Here is a 23500-nt window from a genome sequence, read left to right as displayed (position 1 = left end):
GCAGAAGGGTGCATAACTGTCATGTGGTTATGTCTGCATTTCTCATTTGAGTCACAGGAAAGGAAGTTTCTTTAATTAGGTGCATCCGGCAGGCATCAAGTCAAATAAAATCATAAGCTTCAGTCACAGGTAGTTCTCAGCATCAATTTCAAAGCAGTGGATTGCTGGTTCTACAGAATGAAGCAAAGACAGAAGAAGGGGGCTCCCTACCTACATGTGGTTCATTCCCTTGGAAGTCAGAGTTGTGCTCCTCTGTGCTGGGAAGTAAGAAACGTCTATTGGTCAAGTATCATCCACTGAACCATAATGAAGGCCACCTTCCATGCCAAGCTTTGAGGCATCCACTTAGAGATCCATCTCAGGAGCAGTGCTGAGACAGAGGAGTCTGGAACCTTGTTCATGTGATTGGTTCAAACATAAGTGAGAGTCCAGGTTCGCACCTAACTTGGGATGTCACAGGTAGGCTTCTGAGGATCGGGGTTAAAATATCACCTCCGCCTCCTGTTGTTTAAACTCTCATTTCCTCCATTACCTTATCCCTAAATAAAAGAATAGGAATACTACAACTGGGGGCAAGTAAGAGAAAATAAGCATCAGGTGTTTGGCACACAGTCTATTATAAATGCAGTAAGTTTTCATAGATGGACGCTACTCTAATCAAAGCCAGATGGGATGAAGTCACTCTCTGGGTCAACAGAGCTGAATCAATGTGGCTGACAAATCCCAATTTAATATGTTAATTTGAAGTGGCTATTAACAGCTACCAGTGGAAAAATCTGGTTAGAATACTTAATGGGTACGATGTACATTATTTGAGCGATGGCTACCCTAAAAGCCCCGATTTCACCACTATGCCATATATATATATATAACAAAATTATACTTGCACTTCATAAGTTTATACAAATTTTTAAAAGGAGACAAATTTTTCAGTCAGTTATTTACCCTTGGTGAGTCAAGGCTACTTTTGACCCCATTTGGTCTTCACTCTGAGCTAATGGAGGCTCCAGCAGGTCCCAATTGCTTGGGTTCAAGTTGTAGCTTCATCCTTAACTGACTGTATCATCACAGGCAGAGAAATGACAACAGCTATGGTCCTACTTCATAAGGACCAGGGGGATTCACAAAGCCAATTCAGTCAAAGAGCTTTGCCCAACACCTGGCACTTAAATAGTTCTCACTGGAGTCACAGAAAGCCACCATCAAGGCAAGCAATCGCTTAACCCTGCAAGAAGTTGAATGTGCACCCATTATTCAAGAATGCCCACTATGGCCATTTCATCTCACCTCCAGTCCAACTCTAACCTCGAACCTCATATAAAAAGAATCAGAACACAAATGTAAAATTGTCCTCAATGGCCTTTCCCAAGTAATGGAATATCCAATGTCTGTGCTAATGCTCCATCATTTTATAGATTTCAAGGTGGAGGACCATCTGTATCATTTCATTTGAGCTTCACAGGCCAGTTATGTTTGTCTGCATTTTAAAGGAGAGAAAAGTAATGCTGATAGAGGCCAATGGCACAGCTGTTCAGAGGCAAATCAGGGACTTAAATTCAGCTCTTCTCAGTGCTAAGCTCAGGCCCCTTTCCATCCAGCCAAGGAAGAAAGGCAAGGCGTGCGGGATTTCAGTTCTAAAATCCAGATTCGCAGACATTCTCAACAGTGAAAGAAAACAGTGATTGGATCATAATTATTTTCAACCACAAAACAAAACAAGAGTCAATGGCTTTGTTACAAAATAGTGTTAGGGAAGTCCCCATCTCACCCTCCAGGGCCATAAGCTTGACGAGAATGTTCTGATATTGTGCTGGCAGGGCTGCAAAAAGAGCTGTCCTCAGAAATGCATGTTAGTGACGTTATGTTGTTACCAGCTGCCATTTGCAACTTTCATTCCAGGCAAGATGACGTGAAATCATTTCTGCTGTCCTCACAGACTCTGCTAACTCCTGTTCTTAGTAAGCAAATCTCACACCTTTTCAACATTAGTACAGCCAAGAATGAGTTCTGAATGATTTGAATTTTGAGGGAAAGTCAGGGAGTGGTGGGAGCAGAAATCCCTTACAATTAAAGACCAGTTCATTAACGCTTTCATACATATGGATTAGCCATTTTAAGTGAGGTGAAAAAGCAGCCTTGTGAATAGATTTGTAATATCAGGAATCTCATAAAAATTTCATGCTCCACCAGCAAGTGCCCTTGGTTTAATAGCAGTGTCCTTCCTCCCCTTGTATTAATTTCTCAGGTCAGAAGCCTAAAGAAGGCAAATATCACGAATTCCACCTCAATGCCCCCACAACTTATAATCAGAGAAGATGAAGATGGGGAATGACTGTGGCTGCAGTTTGGAAGCATGCTTAGGAAAGGCACCTTAGTGTCTGGACATATAGCAGAGCCTGACTCAGCTCCTCACACCCTGGGCAGTGCCCTATCATCCTCCTCCCTCTCTTGACTCCCAGGGTCCTGCCCTCACCCTGCAACCTCCCGACCTCCCAACTCACTGTTGGGTGCTCTGCCCTCTCCTGTGGCCACTACTACTTCCAGCCTCAAAACAAGAACTCTGCAACTTTCTTCCAATTTTTCCCCCTTTCTTTTTACACTCTCACCCTCTCCTATCTTGATGGCTTCCATGACTTTCTCTAGCATTCATACAATGGGAACTCTATATTTTTTTTCCCCCTGGTTTCAGCCTTGTTCCCACATTGCAGTCCCAAGTAAGAACTATTTACTGACACATCCATCTTGCTCGGCCTGCTGTACCCAAGCCCTAAAGAGGGTCCTTATGCACATTTCCCATTTTCTCTGAATTACCCAGAGGGGTCCTTTGACTCCATTTGCACCCTTGTTCCCTGCATTCAATTGACAACTGAACCCCGATCCTCACATAAACATTTAACACATCCTTTCATTCCCACTGCACAAGTTCAAGCCTTTACTTCTATTAGTACTTGCTAGAAGATCTCTATCTTTTCATCTCTTCTTGACCGTAATATATGCTGAAGACTATGAGAATAATCTGTCTAAAATACATATCAGTTCCTATATACCCAAAAATGCAAAATGTCTGCAAGTCTTCATAATCCAAACTGCTTAGCATCTACATTCTCCCCACGTGTCCCCATGAGCATTTTCAGCCTTACTATCTATTACAACGTCTAATGCATCTTACCCTGCAGCAAGCTGGATCCATTCTTCTTTGAACTCCTCCCCACGACCCAGGACTTCTATAGTGCCCTTCCCCCACATGTAAATCCAAATGATATTTCAGTGTCCAACTCATTGGAAATTCCGAACTGTTGTTCAGAATGTTATATGAACAATTGTTCACATAAAAATTCAATCAATTGCCATCCTCAATACTTCAAGCATTTTAATTAATTAAGTTCTGTCAATGCCCTTCAACCAAAGACTACAAAGGACACACCTGTAGTTGAACAAGTTGAGTTTATTACCCATTGCAGTTACAGAGACTGCACGCCATGGGAATCGTGGAGTGCCTCAATTAGAAGGTGTTAGATGGGATTTACTATAGGATTTGAACTCTGGTTAGGTTATTTGGGGAGATTTCACTCTGGAGTGAATGCTGGATGCTGTCAGAAAGCAGGAGCAATTCTTATCTAAAGAAGGGGAAGCCTAGAGCAAGGCCAAAGCTGTATTTGGTAAAGAGGAAGCTGTCACTCTACATACGTGACATTAAGAACTGAGAGAAAGTGGATACTTAGTATTCTGTGGGTTGCAGGGTGACCTTGTTTTTGTATTGGACAAAATTATAAAGTGGTCTTGTTTTGCCTGACTCTGTCATAGCCTCTGAATGGTCATATCTGATATCCGTATCATGTGGGATTGTTGATGTCTTTAAGTCCAACAGAAGACATCACGGCCCAGCTGTAAGCATCAGACCAACTCCTAACAACCTCATGGTCTACCTATAAATGCCAAGCAAGCTCCTGACATCAGCAGCTGCTCTTCTTTTTCTCAGTTCTCAGCATCATCATGATGTCAGTATACAGATTGAAACATTCTCTAAAGCAGAGCACAGATTATGAAGAGTAAAGCAAACTCTCCCTTGCTACAGATGTAGGTGGGTGATCAGGATTCCATTTGGGGTCCCAATGGTGAGGGTGGGCATCATATTTTGGAATACAGAAAAGGAAGGACAGGATTAGGATCTGGGGAAAAAAGGTAATATATTCTATACAACCTACAACTCTCAAGAATAGTGTGATACACAGATCAGAAACTCCCTAGAGCATATTAAACATAAGAATGTCTTCATTGGCTGGGCGCAGTGGCTCACGCCTGTAATCCTAGCACTTTGGGAGGCCAAGGCAGGCAGATCAAGAGGTCAGGAGATCGAGACCATCCTGGCTAACACAGTGAAACCTCATCTTTACTAAAAATACAAAAAATTAGCCAGGTGTGGCGGCAGGCGCCTGTAGTCCCAGCTACTCGGGAGGCTGAGGCAGGAGAATGGTGTGAACCCGGGAGGCGGAGGTTGCAGTGAGCTGAGATCGTGCCACTGCACTACAGCCTGGGCGAGAAAGCAACACTCTGTCAAAAAAATAAAAGTCTTCATCCTGGTAAACTAGATAAAGTTTTCTGGTTAATAAAAGATGAAAGTTGTCCACTGCACTTATCCAAAAATGTAAAGGTACATGGGCCTTAGTGAGCTAAATGTCTTCAAATCTTTGTAGGTATATTTATTTCTTTATTGCTGTTCAATTGCTATTAAAATACTGACCATCAAGTCTCATCCTTGATCCTGTTTCCAGCAAATATTGTCAGACTACTGATATTTTCACATCTGAGTTTAACAGAAGGAAGCAGTGTCAATTGTGTCTTTTGGGACATACAGACCAGAAATGCAGCTCACATGTAAGGCATATGTAGAAAATTAAAAAAAAAAAAAATTATATCTAAAATCCTTACAAATATAATTTTCTTTCAAAAAAATTCACTTGGAAAAAGTCTACATTTCCTTTGGTTTACAGCCCATTATATATTTGGATGATCTAATTGAGTTACCAGCCCTTTGGTGAAGAAGAATGGGCAGAGGAACTTGGTTGGCAACCGTGCCATGTCTAGTCTGGGATTTCAACTGCAGTTGAAATGATGAGCATCTTAGATCTTACTTGTTAGAAAAAAATTATAAACATATTTCTATGTAAAAATCTCCAATACCTTGTCCCTTAAATTCCTTAAATAGGAATATGTGAGGCACATTCTATAAAGGCAGGGTTAATTCAATTCCACAAGTTTAGAGGAATAACTCAAGTGCAAACTACCTTCCTGTCAGGGAGTCCCTCCAGTACTGGTCATGTACAGCTATTATCTGCAGAGGCCATCATTGTATTGAGAACACAAGCAATACCGTGGCTCCCACCTGCAGGGGAAATAGCACTCCCACCCAAGCGAGCTCTACCTCATCCTGTTTGTAGCAGCTCCAAGTTCTCACTTTCTTCAGCAGATTTCAATTTGCAATTTTTAAGAGAATGGGTTGCCTATCACTTAACACTGTCACTGGGAGATAACATTTCAGTTATTACTCAGTGCTGACATTTTATTATTTAATCTTAAAATCCCATCAGAAATCCCTAGCCTGATAAGCTACAAACGAAGTTTGAGAATAAAGCACCCAGCAAATCTGATTTGCAGTAATCAAAATGGCATTTTGTCAGATGGGAATTAATTATCAACCTGACATGATTTTAATCTGCTGCCATTCTATGAAATGAGACCCGCTTGCTCTCTGTAAAGATGATCAGCCTTGCTGCCCCAGAGCTAGATGCCCAGTTTCACCTACTCTCACGAGATTCTTCCATTATGCAAACTGGTGATGAAGCAATTACATGCTCCAAAAGATGAAGACAAGAAATTTCACATTCACAGACTTGTCATGTTCACCTCTTAAAATGTAAGTTCTTGCCAGGTGTTAAGATGCCTTTTTTATTTTACACAGTCACCTAACAATCTGAAGAAACATCCCGCCTGAAGGCAGTTTCAGCTCCCAGGTTCAATGAGAGGGCCCTGTCAGGACTCCAAGGCTCCACCTTGAGACTGCTGAACAAATGAAGGGATCATGTTCATTCCACGAACAGAATGCACATGTCTTCAGGCTGTTCAAGTTTATTCAGGGGCTACTGCTGGACCACAGGCAATTATCAAGTCAAACCCTCCAAGTGGGCATGAATGTTTTAGCAGAGAACAGATGGAAGGAAAGTGGAACTTAAACAGGAGCGATGTCACGCTTGCATAGCTCGAGAATGCTGCTGCAATATCCATGGAGGGAAAGAAAGAAGTGCTTTCACCAGTCCATGCCAGGAAATGGGCTGCCTGCCTCTCATTTCATACTCTTACACGTAACTTTCCTCTCTTTTCTAATAGAGAGGAAAACTGAGTCCCAGAGATGCCTGTAAATGTCCTATGGTTTTAGTCAGTAAGCGAGGATGTAAGAGAGGTTCTTTCTACCACTCTTGGCTACCTGTCCCAGTGTGGAAAGAGAAACACCAGGCAGTATATTTTCTTTTTTTTTTTTGAGACGGAGTCTCGCTCTGTCACCCAGGCTGGAGTGCAGTGGCCAGATCTCAGCTCACTGCAAGCTCCGCCTCCCGGGTTTACGCCATTCTCCTGCCTCAGCCTCCCGAGTAGCTGGGACTACAGGCACCAGCCACCTTGTCCGGCTAGCTTTTTGTATTTTTTAGTAGAGACGGGGTTTCACCGTGTTAGCCAGGATGATCTCGAACTCCTGACCTCGTGATCCGCCCGTCTCGGCCTCCCAAAGTGCTGGGATTACAGTCTTGAGCCACCGCGCCCGGCCCAGGCAGTATATTTTCTATTTGGTTGCCTCACACATGTTGAAAAACTCTAGTTGGTATTATTTAAAAACACTATTTATCTCTAACTCCCTTCAATTTTAAGTTTTAGAAATCAACTAACTATAAGAAAAAGTTTGGGCCAGGCACAGTGACTCAGGCCTGTAATCCCAGCACTTTGGGAGGCCAAGGCAGGCAGATCACCCGAGGTCAGGAGTTCAAGACCAGCCTGGACAACATGGTGAAAACATACAAAAATTAGCAGGGTGTGGTGGTGGGAGCCTGTAATCTCAGCTACTTGGGAGGCTAAGGCAAGAGAATCACTTGAACCCAGGAGGCGGAAGTTGAAGCCTGGGCAACAAGAGCGAAACTCCATCTCAAAACAATTTTTAAAAAGAAAAAGTTTGATATAATTAAGAAAAGAAGTCAGAGGAGAAAGGGAGGACAATATAAAGTTGTTTTCTGGTCTTACAATATTTGATTCCTCTTTGTGGGGCTCCACGCAGAGAATGGAACTCTCAGGAGACAGGTAATAAAGCATTAAGGAAGTTTTTGTTCAGAATGCTGCTGAGGGAAATTTTCACATGTGTTACGACATCCAGAGCAGAGCTGGGAACAGCGTGTTTGTGAGTCTGTGCGTGAGTAAGCCTCTGTTCTTCCAGCACAATTGCAGCTTGTTTAGTTTGCAAACACAAGTTGTCTCAGTGATCCACATTCCCAATAGGTAAGGGCCGGCGCCACACTGCCTCCTCTCACAGCACACCCAGCTCACAGCACGTGAGCCCGAATCCACATGGAAGAAAAGTGGACCCTCCGAGGGGCAGCTAATCCTATCTCCACCCCTGCTCTGAAGCACAGCATGTGGGTCAACCAAGAAAAATATCCTCATGTCAAATGTAGAGGAGAAACCACTTCATTTGAAAGTTTACGAGATCCAAAAATGTTACTGTGATAGTTCATTTCGGGTGTCAACTTGGCTAGGCCACGGTTCTTAGATACTTGCTCAAACACTAATCTAGATGATGCTATGAAGGTATGTTTTAGATGAGATTAACGTTTAAATCAGCAGACTTTGAATAAAGCAATGACTTTCCAGAATATGGGTGGGCTGCATCCCATCTGTTGAGGGCCTTAAGGACAAAGACTGAGGTTTCCCAAAGAAGAAATAATTCAGCTCAAAACACAACACAGAAACCTCATCTGAGTTTCCAGCCTGCCAGCTTCCCTACAGATTTTGGACTTGTGAGTCCACACAATTGTATGAGCCAGTTACTTAAAATAAATCTCTCTCTCCTCTCTCTCTCTGTCTCCTGTTTCTCAGGAGAATCCTAACTACTAACACTGTTACAAAGCAGATGAAGCAGCCCTATTCCCTCTGAATTTCAGAGCAGAGAGGAAAGAGGCACTTGGCAAAATATCAGTTGCTTAGAAAATCGGGGAATTAAGAGTCTATGTGAAAAAAGGCTTTTCAACACCATTCAAGTGCCAAGTTGCATTTCTCAGTAGTAACTTTTTAAGTTATTCATGAGTATGAGACGTGCCCTTTGGAAGTTCTGGGCCAGGCACTGGAGCAGCGAAACCAGGGACACTTGCATTGGAATCTGGGCTCAGTCCCCATCCTGGGTGTGTAGCCGCAGGCATGTGACTGAACCTCTAGAGGCATTTCAAACCTTGGTGTAAATGTGACACTACAAAGACCAGAGATGTGAAGCACCCAGGTCAGAATCTAGAAAGATCAGTGCTCACTAAATAGTGGCTTAGTGTGATTGCTGCTGATATAAAAGCTATTAATAAAACATACTTCCTCCCAGCCCTAAGGAGGAGAGAGACACATACAAGGATAATTAATATCCTGTTTCCAAGACCACAAAAGTGATATTGTAGGTGACTGTTGGATCTCAGAGGAAGGGAAACTGAGTCAGCTCCAGAAGTAGAAGTTTGTACAGTGAGGTGGGGTAATGGGGAGCAGGCATTCCAGTCAGAGGCCATTGTACCAGCAAAGCCAGGGTCAAGCAAAACAGATACTGGCCAGCCATACTGACTGGCCAGGGAGATATGTGGGGACTCATTGTGCTGGGAAGCTTTCTAAAGAGCCAGCTCGTGTAAGGATGGAGACATGCACAGAATAGAAACAAGAGGAAAGGGCTGCCCCATGCATTCCTTTCTGACTACACTAGTGGGTTGTGCACGCACAAATTTTTGACTAGAAATCACTCACTTCTAGGTATCAAAACCTCCATAATTAAAAATCTGTAATGCAAATGCAGAAGGCATTTGGAAATTAAATGGTGAAGTTTTTAAATTCTTACACAGGGAGCCAGTGGTGTAACATAATGTGCATCAAGTAACAATTTTAATAGACGACACAATTCTGAATGTATTGCACTGTGCTTTTCATGCACGTTAAAACGAAAGAACATATTCTGTTAAGCAGACAGTAGTACAAGATACACAATACAGTAAAAGCTCTGCAATGACTTACAGTAAATTGTTAAAAATGCTTAGCCTGTGATGAGATTAAGCCTGTTTTCAATCTTCTTTATTTTACTTGTTTTTTCCTCAATGAATGTGAGTTGATTATGAAAAGAGGAAAGGGTATTTTTTTTAACCCTGCCAAGAGTAAATCTAAAAAGAAAGTGTGTCATAAATGAGTGGAATTCACTTTTATTTACAAGTATACCATTAAGTATACTTATTTACAAGTATACCAGTAAGTATGCAACTTTTATTTACAAGTATACCAAGATGCAAAAGAAAAAGTAATGGTCTTTTGAGATCGGTTTGAGATTGAGAAAAGGAAGATTGGCCGTCTAGGGGCAGTACCCACCTGGATCACAGAGGCATTTGTAGCTGGTGCCCACGCTGCGGCACGTGCCATGAGCGCAGGGGCTGAGGGCACAGAAGTCAATAAGCTGGGCACAGGTTGGCCCTGTGAAGCCCGAGCTGCAGCTGCAGGTAAAGTGTACCCCGTCCACATAGCAGGTACCATTGTTCTGGCAAGGAGACGAGGCGCACGGGTCCACCTTCTCTTCACAAGCAGATCCAAAGTATCCTGTTAGAAAACACATGGGAGCTTAAAACACTTAAAACACTTTTGCACATAATAACTAATCAACTGAGTCTGCTCTACTGTATATTCATAACCAATTCATTCATTCATAACTTCCAGATATGCCACAACCCAACAAGATAGATAGGTTGTTTTTCTCACCTTTAGTAATGTAGGCTTAAGAATATTAAGCCCCACAATTCCATATTTATTGAAATACAAGGTAAATGACTGTTTAGGAGTACATACATATGTGTACATGAACATATTTATGTGCACACATGTGTATATGTACATGTGTGTATACTCTATAAAGATACCAAAAATCAAATAATGATAATTTCCTAAAGGAATATGGGATTTGGATCAGCAGAGGGCTCTCCCCTCTTATTTTGTGTACATTAACAGGGAACACATCTCTTATTTTACTTTAATAGATATGACATAATCCTGAATTTTGAAAAGTAAAACCGTATCAAATAGTAAACAATGAAAACGTCTCGTTTTCATCCCTGTCCCTTCGTCTTGCATTTCCTTCTCTACAAGCAGCCACTGTTAACAGTTTCTTGAATATATGCTTTTTTAGAAGTTGATTGTTGTAACAGAGAAACAGAAGTGATCCACCCATACAATGAAATACCACTCAGCAATTTTTAAAAAACTGATTGCATGGTACATTTTTAGTAGGATTTCTAAGATTTGAAAGCTACCAGGAATTTTATACAATGCTGAATAGCACTGGATTTTTTCAGAAGATAATTTTATATTTTATATTTTATATTTCTATACTGCATAGAGAGATACCAAGTTGATTATGCCAATTTATGTGTAGTGCTTCACATAATTAAATCTGGGAGTACTGACGCATGGTATGACATTAATGAACGTCAAAAGCATTATGCTAAGTAAAAGAAGCTAGGCACGAAATACTACATATTATATAATTCCATTTGTAAGAAATGTGCAGGAAAAGCAAATCTGTAGATATAGAAAGTAGATAAATGGTTGCCTATGGCTGGGCCAGAAAGAGGGGTTCACTGCAAATGGGCATGAGGAGTCCACTGGGGCAGATGGAAATGTTTTCAAGTTGGATTGTGGTGATGGCTACACAACTCTATAAATTTACTAAAATGCTTTGAACTGTACATTTCAAATGAATGAATTTTACAATGTATAAATTGTACACTTAAATAAAATTTTATGTCATATAAAATTATGTAAGGCTGTTAACTCTTTCTTTTAAATATGGTTACTGTGTAGGTGATTTTTATCTTGTTTCCTGTGTATATGATTCAGTATTTCTTGTTAAAAAATTATACATGTGGATATGTGTGGGTCTCTACATCTGTGCATACATGTAGGTATATATATTTAACAATGCTTTGCATAAAAACTATACTTTTTTCAATACTTTAAGAGCAGTTTGGAAATTAAAGATTATTCAAATTTTAGAAATAAAAGTTAAATAATTTTACTCACATATAGTTTGTATTCTAATAGTCTATTACACTTCTCTTGTTTACATTGAAGTTTATATTTACTCATCTTCTTATAGAACTCCTAGCAATACTGACAATTTTTGTTGTTGTTAAGGACACATTTAATATGTAAACAAACCAAAATAACTCCCAGATTTAATTATGTGAAGCACTACTCATAAACTGGCATAATCAACTTGGCATTTCTCTGTACAGTATAGAAATATAAAATATAAAATTATCTTCTGAAAAAATCCAGTGCTATTCAGCATTGTATAAAATTCCTGGTAGCTTTTAAATCTTAGAAATCCTACTAAAAATGCACCATACGTTCAGCGTTTTAATAACACTTGAATTCTCCAAAAAGTTCTTTGGCAGGCTCAAGCGGAATGTAATTCTACCTGTCATGAGACATGTTCCATTTTACTCTGATTGAAAATAAGACACTTAACCATTTTTCAACATACGACAGTATCATATGTTACCATCACTGTTTAACATGATTTCAAAAATAGGATTTATAACTCGAATCTTTTCATTTTAGAAAATAAAATCATTTTTATCTGCCTAGAAAATGCAGCATAGCTGCTTAAAATATTAAAAGGCCCATTTAATTTGCTCGAGCATGATACTAAAAGTCTTTCAATATTTTTTTCTCAATATGAAGGAATAATTTTGAGAAATGAATTGACCAAGCCAATCCACAGTTTGCGTTTAGTTAGGTAGTGACCCAAGATTGCATCTTATGACTCGAGGAAAAAAAAAAAGTGGCGGGGGTGGGCGGTGGCCAGTGGGGAGCATTGCAGGTTCTAGGTTAACCTTGTGGATGCACTGATTTCTTTTCAAGAAATTCAGGTCCATAATAAATTCCATACCCAAGGCTGGGTACCAGTTTGCCAAAAACAGCAGCTCAAGGTGAATCAGAAAATTCTAAAAGTTAATGCTCAGAAATGGAAATCAATTTTTTTATTTTTATTTTTATTTTTTTTTGAGACAGAGTCTCACTTTGTCACCCAGGCTGGAGTGCAATGGCGCAATCTCGGCTCACTGCAACCTCTGCCTTCCTGGTCAAGCGATTCTCCTGCCTCAGCCTCCTGAGTAGCTGTGATTACAAGAGCGCACCACCACGCCCGGCTACTTTTTGTATTTTGAGTTGAGATGGGGTTTTACCATGTTGGTCAGGCTGGTCTCAAACTCCTGACCTCGTGATCCGCCCGCCTCGGCCTCCCAAGGTGCTGGGATTACAGGCGTGAGCAACTGTGCCTGGCCACAGAAATCAAATTTAAAAGGACATTTTGATTATTTTTGTTCCTCCAGAGGAACTGAACTAAAGATGACAGAAGGTGACAGTTGAGAACTGCCAACTCTGTCAACTCTTTTAGCTGAGAACACAGAGAAGAGAAATGATCATAGGAACTGTGTCCTTGAAAACCCTGTGAGATTAGATGGGTGAGAACTTGATGGAAAGAATATCTAGGGAGGGTCAAAGGTAAGAAAAATCAGGAACAAGAAGCTTATACCTAAGTTAGGAGCATAAACATGAAAATTACTTAGAACTACTAGAACCCAGTAGAAGAGTTAATATTAAACATAGTTCTCAGTGGAGGTTGATAATTAAGCATTGGATTCTCAGTGTCATGGGTTTAACTATGTCCCTCAAAAATTCATATTTTTTAAATTAGCTTTCTCTGGTTGAGTAAAATTCATATTTTGAAGCCCTAACTCTCAATACCTCAGAATGTAGCTCTTCAGAGATAGTGCCTTTAAAGAGGTGGGTCAGTTAAACTGAGGTTGTTAGGTTGGGCCCTAATGCAATCTGACTGGTGTCTTTATAAGCAGAGATCAAGACACAGAAAAAGACACCGGGAATGCCTGTGCACAAAGTGAAAGACCTTGTGAGGAAGAAGCAAGAGGGTGACCCTCTGCAGGGCAAGGAGAGAGGCCTCAGAAAAAATCAACCCTGCCAGCACCTTGATCCTGAACTTCCAGCCTCCAGAACTAGAAGTAGATGAACTGCTTATCAGCCTCCAAAGCTAGAAAGAGATGTCTGTTGTTTAAGCCTATAGTCCTTGGTCACAGCAGCCTGAGAAGACTTATACAAACAGGGAGCATAAGGAGACAGGGAAGCGATGATTAGGATCTTGTGTGTGATTCTGTGTTCACCAGACCAGCAACCTGAGTGGCCATGGCAAGGCCCCCTTTCTCCCATCATCCATTGCCTGTACCTGGAAAACAGGGCTGAAACTATTTTCTTCACAAAGTCATTGTGGATTCTAAAAAATATATATATCAGACTTCCTAGTATGGTTCCCAGTCCAAGGCTCGATGAATGAATGAATTAAAAATGCTAATAATAACAGCAACAGGCCAGGCACGATGGTTCATGCCTATAATCCCAGCACTTTGGGAGACTGAGGCAGGTGGATCACGAGGTCAGGAGTCCAAGAACAGCCTGGCCAACATGATGAAATCCAGTCTCTACTAAAAATACAAAAATTAGCCAGGTGTGGTGGCGCATGCCTGTAATCCTAGCTACTGGGGAGACTGAGGCAGGAGAATTGCTTGAAGCCAGGAGGCGGAGGATGCAGTGAGCTGAGATAGCGCCACTGCATGACAGGCTGGGTGACAGAACAAGATTCTGTCTCAAAAAAAAAAAAAAAAAAAAAAAAAAAAAAATAGCAACAGCTAACAGCCACTGGAGGCTGATTTGCATCACCTGGTTCTAACCTTTTAGGTGAATTATTTCATTTAACCCCACTATTATAGTAGGATGTAAGAACTATAATAGCCCTATCATACAAACGAGAAAACAGTGACATGAGAATGTGAAGTAGCCTTTTCAAGTCTAAATAGCCAGTAGACGGCAGAGCTGGGACACCAAGGCCAAGTGCTTACACGTCTCCTTACCACTGCGGCCAAGAAAGAGAAGTGATTGACAAAACCCAGTTAAGATGTTAAGATGTTAAGATACATAAGCAGGCCGGGCGCGGTGGCTCAAGCCTGTAATCCCAGCACTTTGGGAGGCCGAGACGGGCGGATCACGAGGTCAGGAGATCGAGACCATCCTGGCTAACATGGTAAAACCCCGTCTCTACTAAAAATACAAAAAACTAGCCGGGCGAGGTGGTGGGCACCTGTAGTCCCAGCTACTCGGGAGGCTGCGGCAGGAGAATTGACATAAACCCGGGAGGCAGAGCTTGCAGTGAGCTGAGATCTGGCCACTGCACTCCAGTCCGGGTGACAGAGCGAGACTCCGCCTTAAAAAAAAAAAAAAAAAAAAGATGCATAAGCAAAACCAGGACTTATGTTTCCATCCTGTTTGTGTCTTGGTGAAAGAATAGAAGCTTACTGATCAAGTCAAAATAAAGGAAAAAGTGAATTTTAGAAAGGCTATCGCTCCAGCTTTATGTCAATACACTCAGTTATAAATAGTAATATAAGCCACACAGAATAGTCCAAGTAGAAAGAAAAATGAATAACAAGGAGACATAAAGGGTCATGGCTTTGGAGAGAACCAATATTTCAATAAGGCCAAGAGAAGTGTGGAAAATGAGCAATAGTGAGAGCACTGGTCAGGCCAGGTCACGACTGGTCTTACATGTTACACTTGGGAGTTTACATTTCATTCTGAGGCTACTGGATACCATCTATTTTCATTATTTATATCTCTAATTATAGGCAATGTGGAGAGTGGATCAGAGGAGGTTGAGGCCGGAAGCACGAAACTAGTTGTTTACTCGAATAATTGAGGTTGTGAGGGCCAATTTGTAGCAATAAAGATAAAGAATGAGAAATATATTAGAGCATGATTTTATAATTTTATAAAATTGTCAATTCAGGGATCACTTGGACTGTAGAAGAATGGAAGAGAGGACAGAGCCCAGAGACACAATGTAACATGAGTCAAAATGCAAATGCCAGCAGGAGTCAGGTAGATAACGCTGATACGGAGAGTGGATCAGGTGTAACACAATAGGGACTGGTAGGGCCTCTGGCAAACTGGAGAAAGCATGCCCCTTCCAAAAAAGATGGCCGCCATAACCTGCAGCCAGTTCAAAATATGGGGCCAGGTTCCATATCTTCTGAATGTTCAGGAAAAGTTTGAAATCCAAATTCTTGTTTGAGCCTTGTCTATTTTATTATTTTATTTATTTATTTATTTATTTATTTATTTAAGATGGAGTCTTGCTCTGTAGCCCAGGTTGAAAGTGCAGGGGCGTGATCTCGGCTCAGTGCAACCTCCACCTTCTGGATTCAAGCCATTCTCTTGCCTCAGCCTCCCAAGTAACTGGGACTACAGGCGCTTGCCACCACGGCTGGCTAATTTTTGTGATTTTAGTAGAGATGGGGTTTCACCATGTTGGCCAGGCTGGTCTTGAACTCCTGACCTCAGGTGATCCACTCGCCTGAGCCTTCCAAAGTGCTGGGATTACAGGCGTGAGGCACCACACCCAGCCAAGCCTTGTCTATTTTAAAGTATTGATAAATCATTTCTCCAGCAAATAAAACATATGTATGGACCCTGTCCATGTGGCTTCTCTGTGTGAGTTAATGTTAAAGAGCTTCGAACCAAGGGGAATTGGATTTAACACCATCTCGGCCCACTAAACTGTGGGGCTCTGGGCTAGTACTTAATCACCCTGACTTTCTGCTTTTGTATTCGTGAAAGAAAGATATTAATGCCAACAATTTTCATTTCCTATGAAGCTTAACTGCAAAAATCTATGCAAAGCACTTGGCACAGTGATTCTTCAGTTGTAAGTTTTAAAAAGAAGCAGCAATAATTATCATGTGATTTCCAGGTTTTCAGATTGGGGGACAATGTGGATAGTGTTGTTATCAAATGCAGTGGAAAATATACAGGAGGAGGCTGCTAGGGGAGGGTTATGAGTTCAGCTTTGTGCAAAGTGATTTGAAATGCTTTTGCAGTTGTTCCATAGTCATTAAATATACAGAACTTGTGCTCAGGAGAGAGGTAGGAACTAGAATGTGGACTGGGAGCCATATGCACATGGGTGGGAACTGGATTCATAGGCATACATGACACCACTTGGGGCAAATGAACAGAGAGAGAAGAAAGTTCAAGGCTGGAACTCTGAACAACCATAACACTTATGAGCACAAGAAAGAAGAGGAAACCAAAAGCATGTCTCACTGAGAGACCTCTCCTCTTGTTCTGCAGCTCTCTGTGGATTTCCCTCGCTCCTAGCACCTACCACACCCTGTCTGCCTCCTCCATAACTGGTCTCTGATTTCCTCGAGATCAGGGAACATAACTTATGTGTGTTTTTATTCCTGTTGCTCAGCATGAAGTTTGGAAAATGGTAGGCATTTGACCAGGGACAGATAAATGGACACACAGGCAGACAGATGGATGGATGAATAGACAACTAGCTAAGTTTCAAGAAAGAAAGAAGGTGCAGGTTCTGGTCAGGAATTATATATATATATATTCTATATATAGATATTTTTTTAAAGAAGAGAAACCAGGAGAGAAAGGTGTCACTGAAAACAGTGGAAGAGAGAATGTGAAAAAATGGCACTGACCCTTGCCGAACAAGCCCGCGCCAGCCTCCTGCAAGATGAGAGATGGCATGGAGCAAAGGAAGCTAGCACAGCCGAGGCCACTCTAGACCACTTGACCTCCATCAGTGTGGCCAGTGACCAGCTAAGCTTGCCCAAATTGCTAATGCAATGTACAAGGATTATGAGCGAAATGAGTGGCTGCCATTGTAACCACTAAATTTGGGGGGTGGTTTGTTATGCAGCAAAAGTTAACTGATAAAATTAATAGGAGCTATAGGATTGTACCTATGTGGGAATGTAGGCCAGAGGAAGCTTTTTGTTTTGCTTTGCTTTACAGAACAGACTTGAAAGAGTAATTGATCATACACTACAGGAAAATTTCACTAAACAGATGATCAATAAATGTTTGTTGAATTGAATATCAAAAAGTTCCACTGCTGTTGAATCAAGGATCCTGTGTTTTATTATCATTAATATAATTTTGCTTTTTCTTATCAATTCAAGAAACTATAATGCAGGATGTGAATGGAACTAATACTTAATATTTTCAGAGTCTGCCAGCATGCCTTAGTATAAATACTGAGGACAGAATACACTTTTGGCATATTATCCAGTCTAAAAAGAGAAAGTGGAAAATTTCACTAAAGAGATGATCAATAAATGTTTGTTGAATTGAATATCAAAAAGGCCCACTGCTGTTGAATCAAGGATCCTGTGTTTTCCTATTATTAAAATTTTGCTTTTTCTTACCAGTTCGGGAAAATATAATGCAGGATGAGAATGGAACTAATACTTTACATTTTCAGAGTCTGCCAGCATACCTCAGCATATACTGAGGAGAGAATACACTTTTGGCATATTATTCAGTCTAAAAAAAAGAAGTGGGATATAAAATGCCATTCTGTTACAAAGAATGACAAAGCAAAAAAATGAATGCAAGGTATATCTGAATACACTTTGTAGAGATGAATGTGAGGTAGAGCAATTACGAGATAATTTTCCTGGCTCACATGATTATTAATGACCACTAGAAAAGGAATTCCAGACTTAAATGCTGGGTCGATTTTGAGATGCTATTGCTTTAACTAGTAAATTCTCCATTTCCTTCTATCACCTAAGCTATTGTTATCTTCGTGTTCATATGACACCCTTTTGCAAATGACTCACATCTCCTTCAGCCACCCTCTAAGTGACTTTCCTAAGAGAAGCAAGAACAGGTTTTATAATTCAAAGAATGCAGAGCCAGAAAACCAAAGGTTGAATCTTCTTACTACCATGTGACCCGTGTGACCTCAGGCTTAATCATTTTTTCTCTAACTTTCTTACCTACAAAATGGTGTTGGCGCCCTATTATGAAGTCAAGTAAGATGACACATGTGCTCAATAAATATTGGATTTTTTCCCTTTAAACGGTGGTTCTGGGGTAATCTCAAGTTGCCTGTATACTCAGAGTTTGTGGCTAGAGAAAGGAAGCTGGCCCGTCAGTCAATCTTGGAACATAATCCATTTTCACATTTGTATGAATCCCTCAGGGTCGTGACCCTGGATGTCTATAAAGGGCGATTTCTGGAATTGGGAGGTGTTCACACACTGCTCTCTAAACACACAGTTACCGGGCCATGCAGTGACGCTGGTGAACAGAGGTGGAGTCCTGGGGCAGACAGCCGTGGGAAGAGGTGGGGGGCAGGAGTGTCCCTGAGAACATCTCTGTACAGGCTCGAAAGGACAACCTGCTGAAGTTGTGTTTGTTAATGGCAAACACTTGTATGTACCAGGCACTGTTTCAAGGGTTTTAAATATACGAAGTCCTTTAACTCTCACACCAATCCTATGAGATAAGAACTATCATTTCCCCATTTTCAGATGAGAGAATAGGCACAGAAAGATCAAGTAACTTGCCCAAAGTTACACAGCTAGTAAACGGTAGGTTTGAGATTTGAACCCAGGCAGTCAGACTCAGGTCGAAGTTCCTAACCGGTACTCTGTGCTGTGGCACCCAACACCTGAGGTATAGCAGTATAGTAGTCCATTTTTGCATTACTACAGAGGAATACCTGAGACTGGGTAATTTATAAAGAAAAGAGGTTTCATTGGCTGACAGTTCTGCAGGCTGTACAGGAAGCTTGGTGCCAGAATCTGTTTCTAGTGAGGGCCTCAAGGAGTTTACGATCGTGGTAGAAGGTGAAATGGAAAGCTGATGTATCACATGGTGAGAGTAAGAGCAAGAAAGAGAAGCAAGAGGTGCCACACCCTTGTAAACAACCAGCTCTCACCTGAACTCAGAGTGAGAACCAAGGGGATGGCACTGAGCCACTCATGATGGATCCCTGTGATCCAAACACCTCCCACCAGGCCCCACCTCCAACACTGGGAATTATGTTTTCACAAGAGATTTGAGGGAGACAAACATCTAAACCACACCAAGCAGAAAGGCCAAGAACGAGAGGGCAGGTGCTCCAGGGTCTGTCAGGCCTCTGTCCCTTCCTGGCCATGTGTAGCAGAAACTACTTTTTGTCTTAATATCTATCTTTCTCCTTCCCACGGTCATAGGCTTCTGGTCACATGGCAACACAGAATAATGTCTACAGGGACCAGCCTCTTATGCAACTAGATGTACATCTGTGATAACCTTCTGAATAACAGACACAAGCGGAAATGTCCTGAAGTCGCTTCTATAGAAAATTCCTTGAAAGAAGTTGGCAAGCACCCTTTACTCTTTCACTACTTTCCCCCTTCATCTCTCCTACTATCTAGACCACACAGATGACGACCGAGTTTTTTCTAAGTTTGGTGAAAAACATCTACCCATACACAATATACTCATGAACCCCAGGGAGAATAAATCAAATATACAGGAACGTCACAGACAAGCTGCTGAAAACCAAAAATTAAGAGAAAACATTAAAAGAAGCCAAAAAAAAAAAAAAAAAAAAACAAAAAAAAAAAAAAAAAAAAAGACATGATATACACATCTAGCAATAGTAAGATTGACAGATGACTTGTCACCAAGATCTACGGAAGCATGAGATAACAAAACGACATCTTTAAGGCACTGGAAAAATAAACTTGCCAAACAGAATTCTATTTTCAGGGAAAATAACTTCTAATAATCAAGGTTAATTAAGATATTTTCTGATAAAGAACAGCTGAGAAAATTTGTTGCCAGCAGATCTAGCCAGACTACAAAAATACTAAAGAAAGTTATTTAAGCTGAATAGAAATAATAATAGGTGGAAATTCAAGTCTACGGGAAGAAATTAAGAGCCCTGGAAATGGTACTGTGGGGGAGTAAATAATTCATTTTTTCTTGATTTCTTTTAAAAATGGTTAAAAGCAATAAGAACATTGAATTATGATGTTGTAACATACATAGAAGGAATATACATAACAAGAGAACAAATAATAAAGGAAGTTAATAGAATTTTACTACCATTAGGTTCTTACATTTTGCATGAAGTGATTAATTGTAGATTCTAAGAAGACGCTCATAAATTAAGGGTATATACTGTAATTCCCAGAGCAGCCACTAAAACTAAAACAGACACAACAAAAACCTCAAACCAAAAAACCCAGCAGTATAGCTAAAAAGCCAGTTGAGAAAATAGTATCTTTTAAATCTTCTATTTACCCATCCGCCGCCCCCCCAACCACCAAAAAGGGCAGGAATAGAATAAAACAAAGAACATACGAGAAAAATAGAAAATAAATAGCAATGAGGTAGACTTAGGTCCAATTATATCAATGTTATATTGAATATAAGTAGACTAACACTCCAATTAAAAGGCATAGATTGTCAGATTTTATTTAAAAAAAAAAAAAAAAAAGACCTAACTATGTGCTCTCTAAAGGAAACCCACTCCAGTATAAACACACATAAAAATGGAAAGTAAGGCCAGGCACAGTGGCTCACACCTGTAATCCCAGCACTTCAGGAGGCCAAGGCGGGCGGATCACGAGGTGAGGAGTTCAAGACCAGCCTGGCCAATATGGTGAAACCCTGTCTCTACTAAAACTACAAAAATCAGCCAGGTGTGGTGGTGTGCACCTATAATCCCGCTACTGGGGTGGCTGAGGCAGGAGAATCGCTTGAACCCAGGAGGCAGAGGTTGCAGTGAGCCAAGATCGTACCACTGCACTCCAGCCTAGGCGACAGAGCAAGACTCTATCTCAAAAAAAAAAAAAAAAAAAAAAAAAGAATAGGGAAAGATACACTGTGAAAAAGAAAGCATAAGAAAACTAGTATTCTCTGTTAAAATCAGAAAAGGCAAGACCAAGAACATTATCTGACATAAAAGGGACGCTTAACATGAAAAGTGAGTAATCCAACAGGAAGCTTTCACAATCCCAAATATGTAGGCGCCTAATAAGACAGCTTCAAAATACATGAAAGAAAAACTGCCAGCAAGAGAAACAGAAACCATCAGAGAAGCCCTTTCTTAGTAACTGATGGAATAAATGAACAAAATGAGCTAGTTTATACAATATTTAAATAACATATTCTTTTCATGTGCACATGAAATAAGTCAATCATTTTAATAGATACAGAAAAATTATTTGGCAAAATTCAATATGCATTCATTATTTTTAAGAAGAAAGAAAAACTCTCAGCAAACTAAAATAGAAGGTAACACTTACTGCATCTTTTAGAGTACATACAAAAGAGAACTATGGCTAATATCACACTTAATGATGAAATAATACATATTTTCTCCCTAAGAGAACAAAGAAAGGATGTACCCTCAGCACTTACATTCAATATTTTACTGGAGGTTCTATATATGCAAAAAGAAAAGTAAAAGAAATAAAAAACATAAAGTGTAGAAAGGAAAATAAGACTTATTATTCATCAATCTACAATTTTATACAAAGAAAATCCAAAGAAACCTAAAATACAAATTTTGGGAACAGGTAAATTGAGCAAACTATCAGCATACGAAGTCAATATACAAAAATCAATAGCATTTCTATACACTAGTAATAAGCAACTGGAAATTTAAAAATGTTTTACTGGCATTTATAATATTATCAAAAAACATAAAATAGGATTAAATTTAACAAAAGATATGCAAGATGTCTACACTGAAAACTATAAAACATTACTTGAAGAAATTAAAAACACCCAAATAAATGAAGACATATACCACGTTGATAGATTGGAGTCTCACTATTGTTAATATTTAAGTTCTATTCAAACTGATTTACTGCAGTACTAATTATTTGCGGATGTCTATTGTTTGTAACTAAATAAAATTCTAATTGATAAATTATGTCAGCACAATCAAGTAAGTAGCTCTTATATGTGCTATACATCTCGTATATGTCTGTTATCTTATTTGTTAAAAATGAAAATAATAGAATAGCTGTATGCATCCAGTAGTTTTAGTTGTATCAGTAGAAACAGAAGAAGAAAGAAGAGAAATTGCTGTGTTAAAAGTAATAGCAAATTTTTATTGAGTTCTTGTTATATATGGGACATTATGCTGAGCAATTGGTATCTGTCATTTCTTACTTATCACTGACTCAAGTAGGGTCTACCACCATCTACTTTTTACAGAAGAAGGGTTAGAGGCTTCACTTTAGGGAACTAACCTAGGAACACTCATCTAGTAACTGGGAAACATAAGATTCAATCAGATTTGTCTGACTCCAAATCTGTGCTCTTAAGCCCCAATCTATTTGCTGCTTCTCACAAGAGAGTTTGTGTAAAAGCATTTGACAAGTCGAAAATGCCATGCTAGCATACAAAATTATGGTCAGATCAGCTGGACATGGTGGTGTGTGCCTGTAATCCCAGCTACTCAGGAGGCTGAGGCAGGAGTTTGAGACCAGCCTGGGCAACATAGTAAAATCCCATCTCAAAAGAAAAAAAAAAAGAAAGAAAGAAATTATGTAATTGTTAAACCCATAACTATTATAAATTCTATAATTTGACAACTTTGAAAACCAGAAATTACTTAGCAATTACAAATTTTGAACTCTGTGTATTTGCATAAATATCCTGAGCCTGATTTGCCTACTGGCTCTCTGTATTTTGAATATCACATGGAGGATATTTTAAAAAACAATTATAGGCCGGGTGCAGTGGCTCACACCTGTAATCCCAGCACTTTGGGAGGCTAAGGCAAGTGGATCACCAGGTCAGGAGATCGAGACGATCCTGGCTAACACGGTGAAACCCCGTCTCTACTAAAAATACAAAAAATTTGCCAGGCGTGGTGGCGGGCGCCTGTAGTCCCAGCTACTCGGGAGGCTGAGGCAGGAGAATGGCGTGAACCTGGGAGGCGGAACTTGCAGTGAACAGAGATCGTGCCACTGCACTCCAGCCTGGGTGACAGAGTGAGACTCTGTTTCAAAAAAAAAAAAAAGTATGAAATTTGAGACCTAAGGAATACAGATGTGCCACAAACTCCTTATAAAATCAGAACTCTTAAAATAATTCAGATATCAAATTGAGAGCCAAGATGTTTATGTAAGAAACTTTAAGAAAAAATCATAAATGTTTTGGTGTTACAAGCCAATGTGTAATGTTGAGAGCTTTTTAAAAACTATCAGCATACAAAGTCTATATACAAAAATTAAATATAAAATATATATTTTTTATTTCTTTTATAGAGCTGATTGGTTTTAAATACAAC

At 40.1% G+C, this 23500-nt stretch overlaps 1 protein-coding gene across 1 annotated transcript in view; it reads right to left on the bottom strand.

Annotated features, from left to right (window-relative positions):
• Nucleotides 1-23500, bottom strand: part of DNER (delta/notch like EGF repeat containing) — a 326985-nt gene that overhangs the window by 32925 nt on the left and 270560 nt on the right. The window contains exon 9 of the mRNA XM_017895295.1: nt 9640-9864. Within this exon, the coding sequence (XP_017750784.1) occupies nt 9640-9864 (225 nt within the window). The remainder of the gene's footprint in view (nt 1-9639; nt 9865-23500) is intronic.

This window comes from Rhinopithecus bieti, unplaced genomic scaffold, assembly GCF_001698545.2.
Source record: "Rhinopithecus bieti isolate Rb0 unplaced genomic scaffold, ASM169854v2 scaffold_24306, whole genome shotgun sequence".
In the NCBI taxonomy this organism is placed as follows: Eukaryota; Metazoa; Chordata; class Mammalia; order Primates; family Cercopithecidae; genus Rhinopithecus; species Rhinopithecus bieti.
This window is presented reverse-complemented; position numbering and strand designations above follow the sequence as displayed.